The sequence below is a fragment of the Fonsecaea multimorphosa genome (assembly GCF_000836435.1).
Source record: "Fonsecaea multimorphosa CBS 102226 unplaced genomic scaffold supercont1.5, whole genome shotgun sequence".
Taxonomy (NCBI): Eukaryota; Fungi; Ascomycota; class Eurotiomycetes; order Chaetothyriales; family Herpotrichiellaceae; genus Fonsecaea; species Fonsecaea multimorphosa.
In genome coordinates this window covers 895,672-918,482 of record NW_015971639.1, presented here as the reverse complement: position 1 = coordinate 918,482, position 22,811 = coordinate 895,672, and the positions used below count along the sequence as shown (strand labels likewise).

Here is a 22,811-nt window from a genome sequence, read left to right as displayed (position 1 = left end):
CAACTTCATCGTTTCCCATCCTACCCGTCCATTCGGTACTTTAACCGTTCACATCTCTGTTTTCATCTCTACAGTTCCGCATCGTTTGGTTCGCTGAACCGCCTTTTGCTCGTTCTGGTCCTTCATTTGTTCGCCACTGTCTCGATCATTTGTACGCGGCAAGCAATCGGTTATCGTCAACTACCATGGCCATCATCCCGATCATGTCAGCTCCTGAAGCAGCGATGCCTGTGGTTACCCAGAGCACCGAAGAAGTGACTGCACAGATGGATAAAATATCCATTGAGCCCATGGCGACGCCCGAGCGTGCTCCTGTCGATACAAAAGCGGTTCGGATCACGGTTCCTGTCGACGCCACCTCGAGGACGGCGGGCGTCGCGAAGTCGGGCTTATACTCCGACCGCAAACTTGTACGTCGCGACAGCCTGGAACGCCGCGAAGCCTTCCTTAAGGGCAAGGAGGGCTCGCGGCAGCGACGGCGATGGGAAAATGGTATTCCTACACCTACCCAGAGATGACTGCTCCAAGACTAAAGAGAATAGATCGACTTCTGTCAAACCCTTGGGCTGTCCCTCCCTTACCCTCCGACTGGGAAGTCCGTCCCACGTACCCGCGACGAACCGTCCCATACTATCTGGCTCCGCTGTGGGATGCCGCCGAGTTTCAACGCGCTGTCGAATCCAAGCTCAAGGGTCGCAGGAACAGCACTCGAAACCATGGGAAACGCGTCGTGCAGAACACCGGAATGAGTCCCATGGAAGAAGCAGCGACCAGCATCCCAAAGGAAGTACGAGCCAAACTCAAGCGCGCCAGAGCCGCCAAGGGATTGCTCCAGGATCTGGAGGAAACAGTCCGAGCGTTCGTGCGCAAGTGGAACGAAAGAGAAATCCGTCTGAGAAGAGATGGTCTGCATGACATTCCTCTGACCAGTGACAGCGAGGATGAGGAAATTGTCTTTATTGGTAGGAATGGTGCTATGCACGATTCAACCAGCAAGGACCAGAAGGACAACGGTGAGGCGGGATGGGACGACGATGGTACGATCGGCACTGAAAAAATGGTCTTTGAGGGCCTGGATAAAGACAAGGGCGCCGCCTTTGCGAGATGGCTGGTGCATTGCGTGGGCAGCTACTATGGCTTGCGAACTTGGAGTGTGACCCTTGACGTCGAGGGTGAGGAGAAGAGAAGACAAGCCTATGTGGGTGTGGACAGCCGAGCAAGAGGGTTTCTGGGCCGAGGCGTCGAGGTTGGCCGCGAAATCGAACTTCCACGCCCGCTGTGGGGGATGGTGTGAAGCTGATCCGAAACCCGTTTCTGCAGCATCCGGTGTAACGGTCGTCGAAGTTGGTGATCTGTATACACTACTCTTCTGTGAGTCTCTGGGTATGGATTTTCTTCTCTCCAATTGGTCGATTGTAGAACATTAGAGAATTTAATTGCAACAGAAATTTCGTGATTCGTGCATCACCTCATCTTTCCAGAACTCCTTCTTGTGGGAATCCCCCACTTTAGCTGAGTACTGATCAAGGCTCTTTCTTCGAGCAGGACCCTCCAGACCTGACTGTTCCACGGGCGTGGAGCATATCGTGGAACAGCTGGTGGAGTTGGTATGGATTAGCAGCCAAAGACGGCTACGCAGCATATCGCAGCGAATAGACGGAATTCTTCACAGTCATTGATAAAGAAAAGAGTTTCAGAGCCAATGAGAGTTCGAACTCATCTCCAAGAAGCACAGTAAAGGCTGTGTGACGTGACAGAAATGTAAGACGGACGAACAGGCCGAAGTATCACCAGCAGCAGAGTTCTGGCCCGAGGTAGGTGACTTCTCATCGACAGGAGCGAGTTTGTGAAAGTGGGCTGTATTGTGCAGCGATAGCGAGAGGCCTGTGAATAGGTGCGTTCATTGTACGAACGCGCTATATGACAGTGCCAACGGAAATAACTCGCGCGGCATACGGCAATTGTGGCAGCCAAGCTCTGTCATGGGTCCCTTTCAGCAGAAACGGCCGTGAGCACGGGGAAACACCTGGATACGGCGCCACGCAGAACCGAGGATGGGGATCTGATGTACCCCGTTCCAGACCTGGCTTAAGCAACAAAGTTCATGCGAACCGTCCTGCAGGAAGCTCACAGTTCGCATCGGACTGCAGGTGGTAGCCTCGGATAGGAGCTGGAGGCCGCAAGCTTTCAGGGACCGGGTCTCAAGAGCTCGCGCAACCACAGAGCTCCCTGACCGACGCTCCTCAGAGCAGCGTACAGATAGTCAGGTACGTGGGAACGCTATGGATAAAGAGCAAGTTGGGCATGAACAGTGCCTCACGGCCGGTTTGCGGGTCGAGCCGTTGCTAGTCGTTGGATGATCCAAGGCAATGCAACCTACCGATTTTTTTCTTTTTTGGGACTGGTTGCATGGCTTTTGTCCAGATTCGTCCTAAAATGCCTCACATCTGATGATTATGATATTGTTGCCTGACTCAGATTGATTATAACCGCACGTGCTCACAATGAAGGGTAGAAGAGGGCTCTTTGCTGGAGCTCTAAACTTTGAGATGCAGGATGGCTGACCCAATACTTGAAAATGAAGCGAGACATGGCTGCCCAAATTTTGACAGTACCGGCCGGACAAAACGTTGGAGATTCTTCAGCTGCAGCAACCGAGACGAAAACATGGAACTGCGCTGGTGGTACAGAGGCGCATGGTACAGCATCTGGCAGTGAACACATGTTCATGGGTGCTCTTGGACTCCTGGAAACGATTCGAGGGCGCTCCAAATTGGGCACGGGCATTGCATACCAGCCAAGATCGAAGCAACGTATCGAAACGCAAAGCAGGTGACATGGACAGATTCAGTGCCAATGAAGTGGTGCCACATATTGCCGCAGACTAACGAAGGAAGGGAGTTCGTAAGAGCTTCGGCACAGGTTGAATTAAAGCACGTCGCTAATCCCAATATGGCCTAGATGCCTCGGCCCTGTCCCGCCAGGCCCCGGCCGTCGGATTCTCTGAGAACCTTTTTCTGTCTGACGTGGCGCGTCGAACTGTGCTCCATCACCTGCTTGACACGGAGCATTAACCAGTCTGACAGTTGCTACTTTTCTGATTTGCGCGGCCGCATCCCCATCATCTTGTCACCTGCCCCTTTCACAGCCCCGTCTGACGGCGAACACTTTGATGTTTTCGCCGTCTGTCCGGCAACCACATGCGCCATCCCACCACGAGATCCGTTGTTCATCCAACCCTCCTCCAGAATGGCCGTCCGACAACCTTCTCGCCACCATTGGCATTGCTCTGTTTTTATCCGGCTTTGCCCTGCCGTTTGCCTCCCACGCCACGGAGAATGATGCTGGCTCGACCCTCTAATGGATCTTGTCCGGGGCCACTGTTACCCCCGTACAAGTCGGTTATTGGAGTCTCGATGAAGGCTGGTCGCTAAGCAGGATCACTAAGATATCTTAGCTGAACTTCCGTGTCTCAGCAAATCCCGGGACGAAGTGTTTCCAGAAGGAAACTGGTCATTGCGGCAGGTCCCGGCCACACCCGCCATACTGCTCTTCTGGCTTGTTCTCCCCTCCGCCCTCACAAATCCGCCATAGGATGTACGACTACTGCCGCGCCATCACCTGCGCCTGTGCTTCGTCGTGCAAGATGGCTAGAGGAGGTTGACATCGCCCTTGTCTGCCTGTGGAGTGACCTTGTCACTCAAGTCTGTTTGCTTTTGGTCCTCGTCACCAATGATCGAAATGGTCTCGCTTCCTTTTCAGATGCCGTGGGCGTCGCTACCTTAGGTTTTTGCATTGCCGTGGCTTCATTACCTTGCACCTCTCTGAAATATATCTCTTTTATCACGTCTTAGAGAATTGCTTTCCCATTTCGCTACAGACCATCACCGCTGGACTTCTTCACAACATCTTTCCGAACACTACACATCTTTTCCGCACCATGCCACGACCTACCTCAGATCGGATCTGGTCGAAGGGGTCTGCCACTTCGCAAAGCTCCACCTCGACCCGTAGCGACCAGTCCAGCCGTTCCAGCCTCTCCAGTCACACCCAGTATACCACTCTCACGTCTTGTAGCGACACCAAGCCTGTTGTCAAGCACTACCACAGCTATGAGGAGCGCGAGATATTTGATGGGCCCTCGGCCTGTATTGACGACCATGAAGACGACCCTCGAGCATCAATCGACACATACGCCTCGACAACTGCTTCTGAGACTGATTCATCAAGACCTCCAAGCTTATGTCCTTTGATGAGACATATATGCTATAAGCCTGATGCGATTGCCACCACCCCTGTCGAGTTCGGAGAGCTATTTCCATCCACAAGAAGAATCCTCATTCAACACGATGACACCACCCCTGATGGAAATCTGAATCTTCGCATTGACACCGAGTTGACCATCTCCAAAGGGCACAAGCTGAAGCTGACCCTCTTCCACCTTCGAATGTACGATCTTGCCGAACGCCAGTTCTCACTTCGGCGATATCAGCGGCAGTCGGGTCGGGAAGTCTGCAACTCGAAGCGGAAGTATCTGAAACCAGTCGCTGAGAGACCATCGTCTTCGACATCCTCGCCCCGGCGGCGGTCATTTACCTCGACTCTCGCCAAACTCAACCTCAGAACGCTAAAGAGCAAGCCTCGCCCGAAGCCGGCTCAAGAGATTCGAGGCGAGGAATCGGACGAAGATTTCAGTTCCTTCGCTGAGCAAGTCGACGTCAAGGCCACCATCCCCACGGATACCATCAAAATCGAGTTCTCCAACTATGCCCAGGTCGAACTAGAGCGGAGTAAGACAGGGGACAGCAAATATGAGTTTGAGTATTGGGGTGAGCGGTATTCGTGGAGACGGAATATCTACCGGGATGAATCAGAGCTGGTATTCTCTTTTGAGCTGATCACGTTGTCTTCGGGGGTTTGCATTGCTCATATTACTCCAGACAAATTGTCACGGAGACAGAGCAGGCAAGAAGCGGCGCTGGGTGGCTGGATCCCACCGTGCAGCCTGCGGCTCACAGAGAAGGACATCTCGAATGACTTGGGAGACGTGATCATGGCAACCGGACTCATGACCCTTGTGGACGACTGCATCAAAAGACACTGGGATGAGCCACACCGCTCCTGACCCAGGAAGAGTTGATCAGTCTCAGACCGCACTTTCTTGACTTGTTTCTTTTGCCCCCCAATCTTTTGTCCAGTGTGGACACAAACTCGGGAATGGTTTTCCCATTGCAGAGGCGTTACACAGAGCTACTGCGCGGTGTGGGATGCATCGCGAAGACGAGATGTAAAGGGCATGAGTGATGGACTCTCGCAGAGTTGTCAGGGTGGAATCCGTCACATTCTTGTACAGAATTTGCATTGGGCCAACTCGTGGCGGAGGGTTGATCTGGGCAGTAATGTCTGGAAAGATTTGGGCTGCTCGGCGCTGGGGACAAGGCTTGGACAACGTACATCAGGACGTACAAAACACGACATAGCCAGAAGAGCTTGGCCTATGGCGCATGACTCGTGTTCCACAAGATGAAAGGCTCCAAGCAAATGACTTGAGAGCGGAGTATCGTTGTCACTGTATCTACGCTTCCGTACGATGAAGCTGTACAAATGAAACAGCAACAGTTACTTGTACCGAGACCAAAGAGAGTACTGGCTAGAGACGGACCAGGTTTCTAGGTTGCTGAGTCTGATTATTTGGGCAGCTATACATAGCATAGGTACCTTAGGTATGTCCTTGGTAGTATTATGCAGTCTTCTACCCAGAAAAACTTGTATAGGACCAATCTAGGCCATATCTGGACCTAGCGGCTTGGCCTCCGTCACTCGCTGCTTTGATTGGTCCAAGGGCTTCTGCTGACCAAGTGACTTTCCACGTCCGACATCCTCATTTGCGCCCACTCTGTTTTTTGTTCCTCCTGTGCATCTTGCTCCAACCATCAATGCCTCCAGCATCCTAGACAAGATACTACTGCTGCACAGCTCTCGAAACTCTTGCCACGCTCGACGGCTCGATGCCGCGTTACTTTCTATTGAACACCAATGCTCACTGCCGGCTCAAGCTCCCCCCAGCCTCCGCTTGTCACTCTTAGGCCCTAGAGGCAGGGATCTCGCCGCCCTTTTCTTCACCTCTTTTTCCTTTGCACTTTCGTTACCCCTGCTACCTCTTTGGTGCGGAATGACTGGACACTTGCGCTCATGTCCCTTGCAATCCGGGGTTGTTGCTACCTAGGGATTGTGCTACTCTCCGTCGACTAATTGATCCCCATTATCAAATTGTTACCCGCGTTCTAGCCTCTTGACTTCTGTCTGGCTTGTCCCCAAGAATGTGCCCATAGACCTCAAGCTTACGCCACTGTAACCAATCTCACTGTCCAAGCACTCGCCATCTCCGGCAATTCGGTTCAATGCGAGACGTGGATCGATCTCATGCGTGCTCTGACACACACGCCCCCGTCCAGCTCAGATTGCTGCCCAAATGCAAATTATCCCGAGAGCATTGAAGGCGACCAATAAGGAAACCAGCCCTGGTTTTTGACGTACTCCGAATGCAGCAAGGGAAGAGGGAAATTTACGATCCTTGTTCGGAAGCTCTTTGACTGCTTCCAAAATCTCCACGACCATCAACTCGGGTTGATGTGGACATGTCACCGATGAAAACAGTTTGTGCTATTTTTTTTTCGCCGCTATCTTGCATTCGATCGGGCGGCACCAGCTGGTGCCGCCCCCACTTCGATATTGCCATCCGCTCTCAAAGGTTTCCTTCTAGCCTTTCGCGGACTTTTCCCCCATCCTTTGGATTGTCACAGAGTCCTCTTTTTCTACGCCATCATGCATATCATCGCTTGCGCTTGGAGCCGGACCTTTCGTCCCACTACTGTACGCTGCCGGATACCTGATGTGTTGGCAGCGCATCTTTGGTGAGGCTGTTGGCTCTGATTTTTTGCTTTGCCTCCTCCCATCCCATCCTCTACCCACGTTTGACATCTCACGTCTCTGCAATCTCTCTCTTTGTACCACGAAATTCTCGATAGATGAGGCCAGGGCCACTGGGCCATCGATACAAAAGTGTCACGAGATCTCAGATCATGTCGCACGAAGCCAACCTATCTGCTCTATGTTCAGTTGTTTTCAATGCTGCCCTACCTTGAAATGAAGCGGCCTTCTTGATAGACAAAGGACCTGTCGTGGGAACGAAATACTGGAGCACCTGCAGCTCGCCTTCCCTGATTTTGGCACTCGTTCTGTCGCTTTGCTTTGCGTCCGTAGCTGAGCATTCGAGCTGCCTCGGGGTTTTCTTTGAGTATAAAGTCCTTGGATATCTGTGTTCACGGAGGGTGGTTTCTGTCATCATCTCACTTCGAATCCTCCTCGTCGACACGACCAAATATCTTCTACAGAGACGCAAGCAGTGGGAGCAAGAGCTTTCACAACAACAAAGCCAAAGACTTCACCGCATTTCCATTCCAATATGGCTACAAAAACCCACAAGACATGGCAGGAAGAGCTTGCTGGTAAGACTCACACCACTATGCCTGCTGAGACTTTGGCTGACTTGTTGATAGCTGAGTGCCGAAAACTAAGACTGCCTGCCCCCCAATTCAACATTGTCTCTGACCGTCGAGGTAAGTTGTGGCACCGAAAATGCCCTTTCTCGACCATTCTAGTAGAATTTCTTCGATGTTGTTCGGACGCTGATCTATTCTGCCGGCTTTCTAGGTGGCCGCACAGCTTGGTCTGCTACAGTCACGATCCAGGGCCAGAATCTTGCAGCAAGATACTGGTATGACGGGCAATACCTCAACAACGCCAAAGAAGACGCCGCAGAAGTGGCTTGCACCAAGCTGCGCAACCCGTCCATCACCGCCGGCCAGTCAACAGTTTACCGAGCACAGTCTGGCTACGGTGGGCCCTGGGCTCGCTGAGTCTCGTGTTGCGACGTGCGCTGGAGGGCAATACAGTGCTTTCAACCAGGTACAAAGCCGCGGGCAGGTTTGGAGTCGAATTCCGGTGGGGTAATTGTCTGAATACCTGCTGTATCCGACGGGGCAAAATAAGGGTTTCGAATGAGAGCATAGCGATGGCGTTATGGTGACACACAGACACAGGACAGCAGGGGGGTTCTAGGCGGGGGTCGTTCTTTTTCTTTGGGATTGGATTTTCTTTCTCCTTTGTTCGCCTTTGCCACCTGCTTCTCAGAGAGGAAAAACAACAACAAACCCGTCAGATTTCAAGGGAGATTAGAACCAGTCTGTCCTCTTGTCCAGGCTTCAAGCTGTCAGCCAACGGGAGAGGTCTCAGTCCTCACCCAAATTTCCTTGACCGCTTTTCAGGATTGATAGAAGAAAAAACCAGGAATCTATGATATCTCATGCTTATATTTTGATTCTGCCTGTGCTTAATCCTGGGCAGGCGTCCGATCTTCTTTGACCATCTCATCATCCATGCGCCTTGTAGTGGCGGGTGGAGCTTGGGATCTAAGCTTGCGGTATCGGGCAGAATGTTTGTGCACCCTGACCTGTCGTGCCACTGTCGATGAGCGATCTGGAGACTCTTCAAGCCACGTCCTCGCATGACCCGAAGCTCTGGATGTCGAATCAAGGCCAGAGAGCTATTGCTCTAGAGGTGTGGGATGGTGGGAAGGAGGGAAGGAACGAGGCGTCGCCGAGAAAAAAGTTCCGAGCCACAACTCGTCCACATCTCGTCCACCTTCCAAAATTCTGTTTCCACCTCATCGTCGTTCAGCCTACAACAGACCCCATTCCATTGGTCGTACTCGGCGTCAATGACCTGTCAAGTAGCCGGCAAGCCAAGTTGACGTGAAGAGGTACATCCCCGTGCCACCTGGATCAGCGGTCGAGTGCATTTCCCACTGCCGGATTTCATATGCACTGGACCCGTCAAGTAACCAAACCACCTCTTGACATCTTCACCGCCGCAAAGCACGCCGTTACCGCCAGTCCCTATGCATTCGGACCAGTCGCCAGCATGTCGACCGCTACAAACGCCTCAGCGCTGACCTTTGACCGCAAGGCCCGGTGTTCGGTACGCAGCCATCACTCCCCCTCCATTCCCCTACTGCAAGACCACTCTCGCAACTGACAAATTCCCTTCGCCATCTTTCTAGACATCCAAGGCCCGCGCCTCGACTCTGCATTTACCTCATGGTCCAGTGGACCTTCCCATTTTCATGCCAGTGGCCACCCAGGCATCTCTCAAAGGACTGACCCCCGAACAATTGGAAGAGACTGGATGCAGATTATGCCTGAACAATACATACCACTTGGGATTGAAACCTGGCCAAGCGGTGCTTGACACCATTGGCGGTGCCCATAAACTACAAGGATGGAACTACAATATCCTGACAGACAGCGGCGGGTTGGTGGTGCACAGCACCCTCTCTGCCCGAGGATAAGTGACTGATTCGAGCTATCTCAAGTTTTCAAATGGTTTCATTGCTCAAATTGGCAAAGATCACGGAGGAAGGCGTGCGATTCCTCAGCCCTCACGATGGTAGCCCGATGTATGTGACAACCCAAATGAGGGATATTCTCTCAAGCCAGAGACTCACGTCATGCGTAGGCTCCTGACCCCGGAGCATTCCATGTCTCTTCAGAACTCCATCGGCTCAGATATCATGATGCAGCTCGACGATGTCATTCAGACGACATCACCTGATCATGCTCGTATGAAAGAGGCCATGGAACGCTCCATCCGTTGGCTCGACAGATGCATCGTTGCACACAAGAACCCCGAGACCCAGAACCTTTTTTGCATTATTCAAGGTGGTCTCGACCTGGAAATGAGGCGACAGTGCTGTGAAGAAATGGTCAAGAGGGACACACCAGGCATAGCTATTGGCGGTCTGTCTGGCGGAGAAGCAAAAGCGGATTTTTGCAAAGTGTAAAGCCTCCTCCCCTCTCTCATTTCTGCCTGGGTATATCTGAATGCTCACTCTTTGGACAGCGTTGATACATGCACCGGTTTACTTCCTGACAATAAGCCGAGATACGTCATGGGAATAGTACGGCATTCCTTTCCCTGCTACTGGTGAACAAAAACTTACCTATCCAGGGCTACCCAGAAGATATAGTCGTCGCAGTTGCTCTTGGAGCAGATATGTTTGATTGTGTGTGGCCGACACGAACGGCAGTGAGTTTATATACCTTGATTCTACTTTTGTCTTCAGGGCCATTGTTCTAACCGAGGAATGAACGTGCGTGTCTTGTAGCGCTTCGGCAATGCGATCACTTCCAGCGGCGTCCTGAACCTCAAAAATGCTCGGTATGCTCAAGATTTCGGGCCCGTTGAGCAAGACTGTACCTGCACTTGCTGTCGCCCAAAAGAAGAAGGCGGGTTGGCCATCACCAGAGCGTACATCTACCACCTCGCTGCGAAGGAAACTGTAGGAGCTCACTTGTATGTTGTTCAACTCTCATCACAGCTTGTCTACTATCTGGCCCGTGCCTCTTGGATTATGCCCGCTCTGCGTTGGATTGCCGCTGACTCGTTACGTTCACAGGTTGACGATGCATAATGTACACCACTTGCTTTCACTAATGCGACGGATCAGAACGGCCATCATGGATGATCAGTATCCTTTATTCTGCAAGCAATTTTTCGCCAAGTATTTTGCTGGCCAATCTCCGCCAGCATGGGCTGTTGATGCTCTCGAGGGAGTGGGCATTGAGATATGACCACATCGTGCACCCCGGTACGCATCGTTATGTGGTCTCAGGAGCACAGGATTCTAGCTTTGGGTAGGTGAGCACCTTGGACCTTAATGCTTTCTAGACAGAGCCTCATTTTGGTTCTTTTTGAGCCTTATATGCCCCGACCTGGCTTCAAGGTTATATGTATTCTGTGTGAGATCCGCAACATGAAGACAACGATCATGCTCCGTTCAAGTCTCTTTATTGTGACTCGGGCGGAAAAGCAAAGCCGCGAAGTGCACATGGTCATGGTTGAGTCTTACTGTCTCCTAGTTCTATCCTGTAAATCTCTCTCAGACGTTGTCATATCTAAAAAAAAAAAGGGTATAATGTTGTTAGAGACACCCTCCCAATGTGAATTGCGACGAAGACCCGATCTCTCAATTACTCAGATCCTGGACTGTTCCTCCAGCTTCCCTTTGCCGTTGATGACCTGGACTTTCTTTTCGCGCTCCCTGTCGAAACTGGCATCCAACGCTTTGACCAGGGCGTAGATAGCCCTCAGCAGAGGCGTTTTCAATCCCCTTTCCTCCGCCAACCGGACGGCGTTGCCGACGATGGCGTCGACCTCCATCCTCGCGCCGACTTTGGCGTCCGCGAGCATGGAGGGTTCGATCCCGGGCGGATCTCTGACTTTAACACGGTTGATCTGAAAGTCTATCGTGTCTGTGTTGACGTTGTGGTAGCCCAGCGACTGGGCGATGGCGGTGATCTCGGTCATGAGCGACTTGATCAGGTTCAGCGAGTATTCTGGTGGTGAGGAATGGAGGAACTGCGCGTCGCGGGAGCGGGAGAGCGCGCACACGGGGTTCCAGGCCGCGTTGACCATGAGCTTGCTCCAGCGCTGCGTTTGCACGTCCCGGTGTACTTTCGTTTCACCTCCGCCGGCGTTGAGGAGTCGGGCGAACGACTCTGCCGCGGCTTGGTGCTCGGGTGGTGCATTGGACGGGTAGCTCCCAATGTGCAAGAGCTGAATCTCGCGGTGGGAAATCACCGCGGGAGCGATTTGCGTGGCGGGCAGGTACACCACGCAGCTCAGTAAAGGGTTGTCTGGGTAGAGAGTCCGGTAGGGTTCTTCGATGGCGATGCCGTTTTGGATCAATGCGATGGTCGTGTGCCCAGGCGAGATGGCCGGGCGGAGTTGTTCTGGCATTGAGGGAGTCGTTTGAATGGCTTTGGCCGTGACGACAATGTAGTCGAATGGTTTTCCCCCGGAGAGGGAAACAGCCTCGTCCACCGTCCGCACCACTTGGGGTTTGAAGTTGAGGCCGTCCCCGAAGATGGTCGAGTTAATGGTGAAGCCCGCCGTCGAGGCCACCGCATAGTTCGACCGGCATACTGTGTATAGGTTGTCTGAGCCGACGGCGCGGAAGAGCATCCAGGCATAGACGGCGCCGACACTACCGGTGCCAAAGACAAGAACACGCGGAGGAGGGGTAGTCATGGTTTTTGTGCTAGGAGAGAGGGTTAATTAAGTGGAAGAAATCTTTGTTTGATGAGCAGGCTCTTCCTTCGTTTTCTTATGTTGTGCTTTGCTTGAAAAAGCTTGGGGTACATTTTTTGGAGAATTGATAGACGAAGGAATTGAGATATCACCGATTATGAGCGATATGAGCGGCGGAGGGTGTGGAGATGACCGGCAAATGTCCCGATGGATAGATTGACCCTTTTTTATCCAATGGGATCATTTCCCAGCTGGTGAGGAGAAGTCGGGAAGGGGAAGGAGACAGGATAGACGCAGTACTCGGTACGCAACACGAAGGGACAAGGAGAGACGAAAATATGCCTACCTTCTCATCTTTCGCTGCGATATGCAACCCGGCCTCGCACTCTTGGTGGGAATATGCTGGGCAGCTCTCGGGCAATGTGTTCTTCGAGCAGGGACAGCGGTGGTTTTACAACAGGATAACGCAGATGAGGTTCCCGTGTAGACATCCCGACGCTGATCAAAGGCGACGTAGTATCTCGCGCCAGAACCGCCACGGAAGGGTGCCCGTGGCAAGGGCTTTGATATGCCAGAGACCCAGCACCGGGCAACGCAGTCTTGGAGAGATGGCCTCATGTTTGGCAATAGCTCTCGAAGTGTTGCATTTCTGCGCCAATGGCGATGAAGAGCTGTGGTTCGAGGTGTGGCCGACGAGCGCAACGGAGAAGATGTCGCAATCGCCGCGCACTGGCCCTTGGATGATGTCGAAGGATGATGCGTGTTGGTCCATCTTGCATCGGATGAAGGAAAGTGAGAGGAGCGGCAACGGCAGAGCAGATGCGCCAAACACGACGTGCAGCCGGCAACGCGCCTACAAGGGCAACAAAAGGCAAAAAGGGGTCAACGGCGAGGATCAGCCAAATGACGTGGTGGGTGTCAAAGAGGCTGAAACCCACTTTCACTTCCCAACATGAAGCCGCTTGGCCGCTTCCCTTTCATTTGATTCATTTATACAGGATCCAACCAGAAAAGAGAGGGCATCAGAGGGCACACCACAACATTCCAAGAAAGTTCAGGTAAACATGGATCCCGATATACCGACGCCCTCGATAGAGCATGACGGCCCTCACGAGGCCAACGGTGTGTTCACCACAACAACCCCAGGTCTCGTGTCACCCTCGATCCGGGTGAATCATCAAGACCACAAAGACAAAGATCACACCCACGCGCACCCCAACCTGCTGAGTGCTGCCGCCCAAATCCCCCTCCCGCCCTCTTCACCCATGCGCAGTCCCTACCACACCCCCGCGCCCTCCAAGACCAAGTCTCTGTCGCCGAAACCGCCTTCGCGCTCGCCCTCTGTCGCAAGTTCATATCGAGGCGAGAGACAAGAGAGACAGTCCACCCCAACCCTGGCCACCAGAAGGTCAACCTCCAGCCTGAGTAATACCAGGGGCAGCACACCTCAATACCGTCGAGCCTCCTCCAACCTCAACCCTCTCTACCCCGCGGCAAATGGCATGATGTCGCTTCCAGAACGCCCTGCTGTTACGGCCAATTCGGTGGCCAAGGATTACTTTGGAAAAGAGTTGGAGGCTCATGTTTCCCTACAATCCCCCGTGGTGGTCATCGTCCATGATTCGTGCTATGGACATCGCTTTTCGCGCCCGCGCACCTCAAAGAATGCCCTCGCCACAATCGTCGAGCGGCCGGAAAGAATCCACGCCACCTTGCTAGGAGCGTCGGCTGCCTATGTGCGCTTGGGAGGGCGGCATGCTGACGGTGAATATGCGCCATGCCCGAAGCACGAAACCTCGCGCGTGTGCAACATTCCCTTCCAGATCCGCAAGACTTCGCGGATCATTCCTCTCACCCACCCCTCTGTCGCTTTCGTCCACGGATCAAAATGGATGGAAGAGCTGCAAATCATGTGCGACACCGCCGAGGGGAAATTGGCCTTTAATGGGAAAGAGCTGGTAAGACCAATTGGTTATGGCAAGGACGAGAATGGGAATCCCCTCCCAAAATTGCATGAAGGCGACCTCTACTTGTGTGCGGAATCACTGGCTGCTTTCCAGGGCTGTCTTGGTGGGGTCTGCGATGCCGTCGACACCGTCTTCTCTTCACCTCTTACCAAACGAGCCTTTGTCTGCATTCGACCTCCAGGCCATCATTGCTCGTCCGATTATCCGTCGGGCTTCTGTTGGCTGAACAATGTTCATGTGGGAATTGCGTATGCGGCTATGAATCACGGATTGACACATGCCGCCATTATAGATTTCGATCTACATCATGGAGATGGTTCCCAGAACATTGCCTGGAACCACAACCGAAAGGCACAAGGCGCGGCGAAGAATGCTGCAGCGCACAAGAAAACCCCTATTGGCTATTACAGCCTCCATGACATCAATTCCTATCCCTGTGAGTGGGGTGACGAAGAAAAGGTGCGCAATGCAAGCTTGTGCATCGAAAACGCTCATGGCCAGTCGGTTTGGAATGTCCACTTGGAGCCTTGGACAAGCCAAGAAGAGTTCTGGAAACTGTACGAGTCCAAGTATATGATCCTACTTCACAAGGCCAGGATGTTCCTGCGCCATCACACGGCCAAGTTGCGCGCTTCTGGAAACCAGTCTCCGAAGGCTGCCATCTTCATCTCAGCGGGCTTTGATGCAAGCGAGTGGGAAGGTGCAGGCATGCAGAGGCACAGTGTCAATGTTCCAACAGAGTTCTACGCACGTTTCACGTCCGACATTGTCCGGCTTGCTCACGAAGATGACGTCGGCGTCGAGGGTCGAGTTATCAGCGTTTTAGAGGGCGGCTACAGTGATCGCGCTCTGACTTCAGGTGTCCTGAGCCATATATGTGGTATGGCGGGTGACAACCATACCGCGAATGGCAACGGTCCGTCAGAGGGCCAAGGGAATGGATTTCAAACAATCAACAACTGGGTACAAGACATACCTTCCTCTGCGGCCGGGCAACACTTTACCTACTCAGCGGATTGGTGGGCTCTTCAAAATCTAGAAGAGCTTGAAGCTGTCGTCGCAGGTCGACAACCTCCAACTTCGAAAGCTAAAGATAAGACGGGAAACTACTCTTCACCAACGCAAGCGTCTACGCTGAAGATGACCGACCATGCTCGCGAGAGACGGTCGTTATCAGCTTTGCATGCCAGGCTCTCTCTAGAGGCTGGATATGAGCCTCCGCCCCCTGACGTTGACTGGGCCATAGCTTCATATGAGCTGTCTCGTGTCATTATCCCTAGTGATCGCCAAACTTTGAGTTGTACTCATGAGGAACTCAATGCCGAGGCCACACGTGTACGACGGGAGCGACAGTCGACTGTCGGCTTACCTCCTGGGCCTGACGAACGGATGCAACTGCGTGATCGAAAGCCAAAAGCAGCCCCTGCAAATCTCTCAGCTACAAGAGCAATGTCGCGGAATGGTAATCGGCGCACAACCATCGCGGCAGTTAGTGACTTGCCTGATCCGAACATGGAGCATCCAGACCTACCTAACGGGAGAATGCGTCGAAGATCTAGTGATGCATCGAGCATCTTGTCGAGTTTCCAAGGCATGAAGTTGTCCGATCAGGGTGCTGGCGATGCAGAGATTATGCCAAAACCTCCAAATGCACAAGTACCTTTAAGGGCACCCCCGACCGCCCCTGGGAAGCCAGTAAAGGCTGTCGCCGTAAAGAAGACGAGAGTACCACCTACCACAAGAGCACCGACAAAGCCAAAGACCAGCCCTCGGAGGCAGAAACCTGTCCAATCAGCTGCTACCGTCTTGTCCGAGACCATAACTTCTCCCAGCATTGCTCAGGAAAGTATGGCCAAGCGAGAGCCATCTTCGCCTCCCTTAAACGGTAGCAAGGAGGTGTCAACTAAGGAAGAGATGGACAACCTGACAAATGGGATGAAGAAGATTTCGATCAAATTGAAAATGCCGACTGCAGAAGAGCACGCCAACAAACCGACCCAGAAGATTGTTGAGGATAAACAGAAGAAGCCCCGTGCACCGAGGAAACCGCTTCTACCTAAAAATCCAAAGCTCACTAAAACAGCTCCTATTGCAAACCCCGGTGATCCTGTCAGCACACAGACAAAGCTCCCACAAGACGGCTCTCAAGTGCTTCCTCAAACAGCCGCAAGGATACCTGGAATGGGAGTGTCTACTGTTATTGCTCAACCTACGCCACCCCTCAGCGAGAATTCTCCACAGGAAGACAAAGGCATGCATATGTCTCTACCATTCAAGACACCGCAAGGAGTGCATGGACAGCAAGAATCACAGCAGTCGACGACAATCGAACCGACTGTTGCTGTGCATATTGCCGACGCGCAAGCTCCAATAACTAACCCCCCCTTCGTTCTTCCTCCACCACCAAGCCCGCAAGTACAACAAAAAACAGCCGAGGATGCTTCACCGGAAGTTCCTTTGTCTCTTGGAACGGACAATCCATTCCAGAGAACAAAGCAGGACCTGCCTGTCTTTACTTCAAGCTCTCCCATTCCATTTGCGGCCCCCACTCAGGAAGAGCAACACTTGAGAGCACACAACCACGAACAAGCTACAAACCAGCAGACTTCGGTGAGGGATATTCCTGAGATATTGCAGCAGAAGTGAGAGATTGGAATAGATCTTTCAGAGTCGATCCGTTCTCTTATTAAATTCTTGGATGGGACCGACCATTGGAACCTTTAAGTATGGGTTCTTGGGAGGTTTGGATGGTAATCGTTTACCCGTCGTCCTATTCCCTTTGTTCCTCTTTTGTTTGAGTTAGAGATACCCCTTGCAGCATTGGTTCGGAGCTTGGATGTGTAATGGGAGAACCAGAATTGTTTCGATACTAATCTTCGATTGGGAGATGCAACAGACCACCTCAAGTTGGAAAGAGCATGCTGGAATAAAACGCGCCTGCAGAGCCGGTTGGGAACACTGGTCCTTTCCAAAGTAATGAAATGCATTCAAATCGATCTATTACTGCTCCAGCGTCTTTCGTCCCTTTTGAACCAAGCCCGACGCACCGGAAAAAGAATAAACACAAAAGGAAATCATGAAGAAAACAAGAATCTTACGAAAAGGCACCTAGCAAACAACAGACTCGCAGACGAAAGCATTTGAACACTCAACACCACGCGGTCATGCCTCCGATTTCAGTGAAGCTCACATTACGACACAACCATTCTTTTTCGTGCGCCCATCCTCCTCGCGAGACCTCACTGGCAGATTATGCGTCTTCCTTCGCTCCATCGTTATGCCCAGGCCCTTAAGCCCGTTTTGTTGTGCCTGTTGTTCTCTCTCGTATTGCCAGAAGACCTCGTCCTGATCTCTGATGCTCAATTGGGCGAATTTGTTCGAGGCCATGATCTCTTCCGGGGAATAGCGGCGGCTCTGGATCATATCCGAGACATCGTCATAGGTCTCTTGGTAGGTGCGGGTGGCGGTTTGTTTTTGGCGGGTGGCGGCTTGGGAGGCTGCTGCGTAGCCGTTGTAGGCGGTGTACGTGCTGCCAGTGGCGGCGCTGGCAGGGTCGGCTGTGGCGTACAGCGCCCTGGGGTGTGTGGGCGAGATGCGTTGCGTCGGCGAGATGCGACGCGGGGCATAGCTGTTCGTGGGCGAGATGCGACGCTTCGCCACGCCCGCGTTGTTCAGAAGAACCGGGGATCTCTCGTTGCGCTGGCGCCGGCCCGTCGGGGAGGTGTTGTTGGCGAACCCGGCGATCAGGCCCGGAGGAAGATGGTCAAGCTCTGACACATCCTGGACGGTCCCGTGGAGGCGCACGTCCTTGGGAGGCGAATAACCCTCCCCGCCCTTGCGCGCCCTAGCAGCCGGCATGGCGATTTCCGACAGGTCCTCCGCGATGTTGCCCAGGCGGCCGAACATCTGGGGCGTGTCGCTCGAGTATTTGGACCTCGAGATTCTGTGCCGCTTGATGATCTTGGTCGGACTGGTTTGCCACGGCCGCTTCTGCGGCAGGGTCGGATACTTGGCGTACTCTGCGAACTCCGAGAAGTCATATCCGTCCTCTTCGACCATGTCCTTGGGCGACGGCATCTTGCGGACTGTTGCGTGACGAGAGACTGCGACTCCTTGCGCCGGGGGTAGAACCACAGGGAGCATGGGCTGCTGAACGCTCCGGAAGACAGGGTGGATGTCGTCCTCAGGATGGAGAGGGATGCCTTGGCTCCAGCGATGCGCACAATCTAGACAGTCATATGGTAAGTGGCATCTGATAGCGTTGACTCGCTCTTTGTCGCATGCTGGCTTGGGGAGTGCGCAGCCGCCGTCTCTCCGGCTGAAGCCGCCGAAATGGCCGCACTGGAAGACGGCCAGGTCCCAGATACACATTCTTGCGGTGATGGGTGTCGAGTTTGTCTCTCAAGGGTTCGATTGAAAGGGCTGTGAAGGGAGTGATTTTGTGGGAAGCTGTGAGAACGGGAAGAGTAGGCACAGGGGGAGCGATATGAAGCAAAAGGATGAAATGGTGGCCGTACAAAGCCTTCCTTTGTTCGAGGTTCCGCATGCGGACGGTCGAGTCCATGAAAGAGCAGCACTGGAGGACACGAAGACACGAGGATAATGCCATGTTAATTGAGACATAGAGCTTGCATTACCGTGATTCTCTCCCAAGAATGAATCTCTTCCTTACCTTTCTCTCCATGATGTGGACTGTGGGTTCGCGGCGATGAAAAGCCTGATGGCCGTCGTAGGCTGGTGAGCAGTGCCATCGGTACCTGTCCAGTTCTGCGCCATGGCACCAGAAGTACTCTTCGAACACTGGGGACGGTGCAGGCGTTGTGGGAACCAGGACTCACAACGAGTGATGGATTGTACTAGTCGTAGTATTGGATGCAGATGGCGACGAGGCTGAGAGGCAATGCCAAGACTTGATGCGGTTGCCCCTCGAAACAGTTTGTAGGCTTCCGCATTGGGACATTGGCTGTTTATCCGCCATGATCCCGCCATGGCTAAAACAAGCCCAACGCCATTCGCTCATCTCTCCTCCACATGACAAGGTCTTCTTCGTCTGTGCGCTGATAGAACGCCTCTTTACTGTTCCCTACTTGTATCATTAGCTGCGCATGGATTCATCTTTGATCTGACCGCTGTCGCCGAACCCAATCGCCAGTAAACAAACCCCGCCTTTTCTCGACGAACAATGGACGACCGTCCACCTTTCACTCACGTACCGCCCAGCTATGTCGAAGGACCTCCTTCATATGTCAATGGCCCAGGAGAGGAGGATGTTATGAGTATGCCCGGACACAACACTTCACTTAGGCTGCTCCCGCAGGGTGATGATTACAGACCGTATGTCACAAGCTGCGTTTCTTCTACACTACCCGATGGACTGCCATCCCCCAGGCGCAAGCCGGTGCCTGAACCCAAGGCGTCTCGCGTTGCATGGGAAGACTCTTCCACAGAGTCCGCCGGCCGAGGTGCCAGACTGCAAGCATCAGTGTCTTCATTGATCGCCGAAGCCGAGGAGTCTCTCCAGCGCAGTCGTGACACAACTACCTTCGTTGGCCGCGCGCCTACCCTCAAAGCTACTGTGACCCTTAAGAAAAGCTCTCAGACTGACAGAAGCCCTCCATATAGACCCTCTCCATCCATTCGAGGCTCCCCGGAAAGATATCGACCTACGGCGTCGACCGCATACAGTTCAAGGCCTGGCTCCAGCCTAGGACGAGCTCCCTCGATTCCCCCGCCGACGGCGAACCCCCGTTCACCTATCAGACCTTCCACTCCTTCTCGAGTATCTACCGACTGGGGCAGACCTGCCGCGTCTACCGTTTCTTACGAACCGGCAGACCTCAATGGGAGTCCACGGCCGGGCACACCATCCTCGCAGTATGGTGGGAGTCCGCGGAGACCTCTGCCTCCTGCACCGCTCTTCTCCACCAAAGGCGCTGCAACAGAGACGACGATACCGATACCGGATGCAGACATGGAAAACGATGTTTTTGTGAACGGCCACCCAATCGTGCCTGACAACGATCCCAGAGCGAGCCTCAAATCAGCCCATTCATACATGACCGACTCAACCTTCACGGAAGAGGACGACGCACACAGTGAGAAACTTGATCACTATGGCCCTGCTCCAGAAGGGAGACAGGATCGACGAGGTTTAAGAGCAGCACAAATGACAAGGAAGGAGGTGCGACTCATCAACGGAGAGCTGATCCTCGAGTGCAAGATCCCTACAATTCTCCACAGCTTTTTGCCCAGGAGGGATGAACGAGAGTTCACGCACATGCGATACACAGCCGTAACCTGCGACCCAGACGACTTTGTTGTGAAAGGTTACAAACTGCGCCAGAACATCGGACCTACCCTTCGAGAAACCGAGCTCTTCATCTGTGTCACCATGTACAATGAAGGCGAAATCGAATTCACAAGGACAATGCACGGTATCATGAGAAACATCAGCCATTTCTGCTCGAGGACAAAGTCCAGGACTTGGGGCAAAGACGGTTGGCAGAAGATTGTCGTTTGCATCATTGCGGACGGAAGACAAAAGGTTCATCCTCGCACTCTAAATGCTCTGGCCGCCATGGGAGTCTACCAGGATGGCATAGCCAAGAACATTGTCAACCAGAAAGAAGTCACCGCCCATGTGTATGAATACACCACCCAAGTCTCGCTGGACGAGACTTTGAAATTCAAAGGCGCGGAAAAAGGCATTGTTCCGTGCCAAATGATCTTCTGCCTGAAGGAGAAGAACAAGAAGAAGCTCAATTCTCACCGCTGGTTCTTCAATGCTTTCGGCCGCGCCCTGACGCCCAACGTTTGCATCCTCCTTGATGTGGGCACCAAACCGGATTCGAAGGCGTTGTATCATCTTTGGAAAGCCTTCGATCAAGATTCCAACGTCGCTGGGGCGGCAGGTGAAATCAAGGCTGACAAGGGCAAGGGATGGATGGGCTTGCTGAACCCGCTGGTCGCCTCACAAAACTTCGAGTACAAGATGAGTAACATCCTCGACAAGCCACTCGAGTCAGTGTTTGGCTATATCACTGTCTTACCCGGTGCACTGTCGGCGTATCGATACTATGCACTTCAAAATGATCCAAGCGGCCACGGCCCACTAAGCCAATACTTCAAGGGAGAAACGCTGCATGGGCGTGATGCCGACGTTTTTACCGCCAATATGTACCTTGCTGAAGATCGAATCCTCTGTTGGGAGCTTGTTGCGAAACGCGGCGAACAGTGGGTGTTGAAATTCGTCAAGAGCGCCTACGGAGAGACCGATGTGCCAGGTAAGAGCGAAACAGCAAAATCGAGAATCTTCACTGACCACTTCCAGATGCTGTTCCCGAGTTCATCTCTCAACGACGACGCTGGCTCAACGGCGCTTTCTTCGCAGCGGTGTACTCTTTGGTCCATTTCAAGCAAATCTGGCATACCGACCACACTCTGGCTCGAAAGATCTTGCTACACATCGAATTCGTCTACCAGTTCATCTCTCTTATATTCACCTTCTTCTCCCTCGCAAACTTCTACCTGACCTTCTACTTCATTGCTGGCTCCTTATCCGACCCCAGGATCGATCCTTTTGGGCACAACATCGGAAAATACATTTTCGTCATCCTCCGCTATGTTACTGTGTTGTTGATCTGTCTGCAATTCATCCTCAGCATGGGCAATCGGCCACAGGGCGCGAAGAAGCTGTTCACGGGTACTATGGTCACATATTCGATTATCATGGCATACACCACCTTTGCATCTCTCTACATTGTCATCAAACAGCTCACAACACACGCGCTAGAGCAGACAGACCCGAAGAATCCGTACAAGCTAGGCGACAACATCTTTACCAACCTCATTGTCAGCACAGTTAGCACGGTTGGCCTCTACTTCCTCATGTCGTTTTTGTACCTGGATCCATGGCATATGTTTACCAGCTCGGCGCAATACTTCGCCCTCTTACCGTCTTACATTTGCACGTTACAAGTGTACGCATTCTGCAACACTCACGACGTCACATGGGGTACCAAAGGTGACAATATCTTGCACACCGACCTCGGAGCAGCCAAAGCAGTTGGATCTGGTGGAAACACCGTCGAAGTGGAAATGCCCTCTGAACAACTCGACATCGATTCTGGATACGATGTTGCGCTTCGTAATCTGCGGGACAGAGTCGAGGTACCCAAACCGTCCGTCAGCGAGTCCCAGTTGCAGGAAGACTACTACAAGTCCGTGCGCACGTACATGGTCGCCGTATGGATAGTGTGCAATGCCATCCTTGCCATGGCGGTCTCAGAAGCCTATCCCGTAGGCAGCCACATCAGCAAAAACATCTACCTGAAAGTCCTTTTGTGGTCGGTGGCTGCCGTGGCACTATTCCGTGCCATTGGGTCTTCGGCATTTGGAATCATCAACCTCATCTCCGCGATTGTGGAGGGAAGATTGCAAGCCAAGTTTGAGAAAATCTTTGGTGGTGGAGATGAGAATGGACGACAGAGAAAGGGCTTGGGTAGCGGGATCAGCGAAAGTGGCAAGACGGGATTGAGTGGTGGGAGCAAGGGGAGTGCTGGCACGGGAATCAGCATCAGTGAAGTGACGAGCAAGATTTCTGAGAAGTTCAATTGGATAGGTAGGAGGTAATGCAGGGAGTTTCACCGATGGAGAATGATTTATATGCATTGAAAACGAGTTGAGCTGGGCATT

At 52.9% G+C, this 22,811-nt stretch overlaps 8 protein-coding genes across 8 annotated transcripts; 6 read left to right on the top strand and 2 right to left on the bottom strand.

Annotated features, from left to right (window-relative positions):
* Positions 1–185: 185 nt before the first annotated feature.
* On the top strand, positions 186–1,294 carry Z520_03543 (uncharacterized protein; the record flags this gene model as incomplete). Its single annotated transcript, XM_016774053.1, has 2 exons — positions 186–492; positions 543–1,294. The coding sequence occupies 2 exons, from the start codon at positions 186–188 to the stop codon at positions 1,292–1,294; spliced, it is 1,059 nt and encodes a 352-aa protein (XP_016634999.1).
* A 2,646-nt stretch (positions 1,295–3,940) lies between these two features.
* Z520_03542 (uncharacterized protein) lies at positions 3,941–5,125 on the top strand (the record flags this gene model as incomplete). Its single annotated transcript, XM_016774052.1, has 1 exon — positions 3,941–5,125. The coding sequence occupies one exon, from the start codon at positions 3,941–3,943 to the stop codon at positions 5,123–5,125; it is 1,185 nt and encodes a 394-aa protein (XP_016634998.1).
* Positions 5,126–7,465: 2,340 nt separating this feature from the next.
* On the top strand, positions 7,466–7,919 carry Z520_03541 (uncharacterized protein; the record flags this gene model as incomplete). The annotated part of the gene is made up of 3 exons (XM_016774051.1): positions 7,466–7,508; positions 7,560–7,619; positions 7,714–7,919. 3 exons carry the CDS (start codon positions 7,466–7,468, stop codon positions 7,917–7,919), a joined length of 309 nt encoding a protein of 102 aa, XP_016634997.1.
* Positions 7,920–8,982: 1,063 nt separating this feature from the next.
* On the top strand, positions 8,983–10,691 carry Z520_03540 (uncharacterized protein; the record flags this gene model as incomplete). Its single annotated transcript, XM_016774050.1, has 8 exons — positions 8,983–9,039; positions 9,122–9,372; positions 9,434–9,517; positions 9,577–9,897; positions 9,961–10,018; positions 10,069–10,146; positions 10,226–10,413; positions 10,517–10,691. 8 exons carry the CDS (start codon positions 8,983–8,985, stop codon positions 10,689–10,691), a joined length of 1,212 nt encoding a protein of 403 aa, XP_016634996.1.
* Positions 10,692–11,094: 403 nt separating this feature from the next.
* Positions 11,095–12,150, bottom strand: Z520_03539 (uncharacterized protein; the record flags this gene model as incomplete). The annotated part of the gene is made up of 1 exon (XM_016774049.1): positions 11,095–12,150. The coding sequence occupies one exon, from the start codon at positions 12,148–12,150 to the stop codon at positions 11,095–11,097; it is 1,056 nt and encodes a 351-aa protein (XP_016634995.1).
* A 1,064-nt stretch (positions 12,151–13,214) lies between these two features.
* Positions 13,215–16,763, top strand: Z520_03538 (uncharacterized protein; the record flags this gene model as incomplete). Its single annotated transcript, XM_016774048.1, has 1 exon — positions 13,215–16,763. One exon carries the CDS (start codon positions 13,215–13,217, stop codon positions 16,761–16,763), a length of 3,549 nt encoding a protein of 1,182 aa, XP_016634994.1.
* Positions 16,764–17,303: 540 nt separating this feature from the next.
* On the bottom strand, positions 17,304–18,488 carry Z520_03537 (uncharacterized protein; the record flags this gene model as incomplete). Its single annotated transcript, XM_016774047.1, has 1 exon — positions 17,304–18,488. One exon carries the CDS (start codon positions 18,486–18,488, stop codon positions 17,304–17,306), a length of 1,185 nt encoding a protein of 394 aa, XP_016634993.1.
* Positions 18,489–19,299: 811 nt separating this feature from the next.
* On the top strand, positions 19,300–22,748 carry Z520_03536 (chitin synthase 1; the record flags this gene model as incomplete). The annotated part of the gene is made up of 2 exons (XM_016774046.1): positions 19,300–21,400; positions 21,448–22,748. The coding sequence occupies 2 exons, from the start codon at positions 19,300–19,302 to the stop codon at positions 22,746–22,748; spliced, it is 3,402 nt and encodes a 1,133-aa protein (XP_016634992.1).
* Between the last annotated feature and the right edge of the window lie 63 nt (positions 22,749–22,811).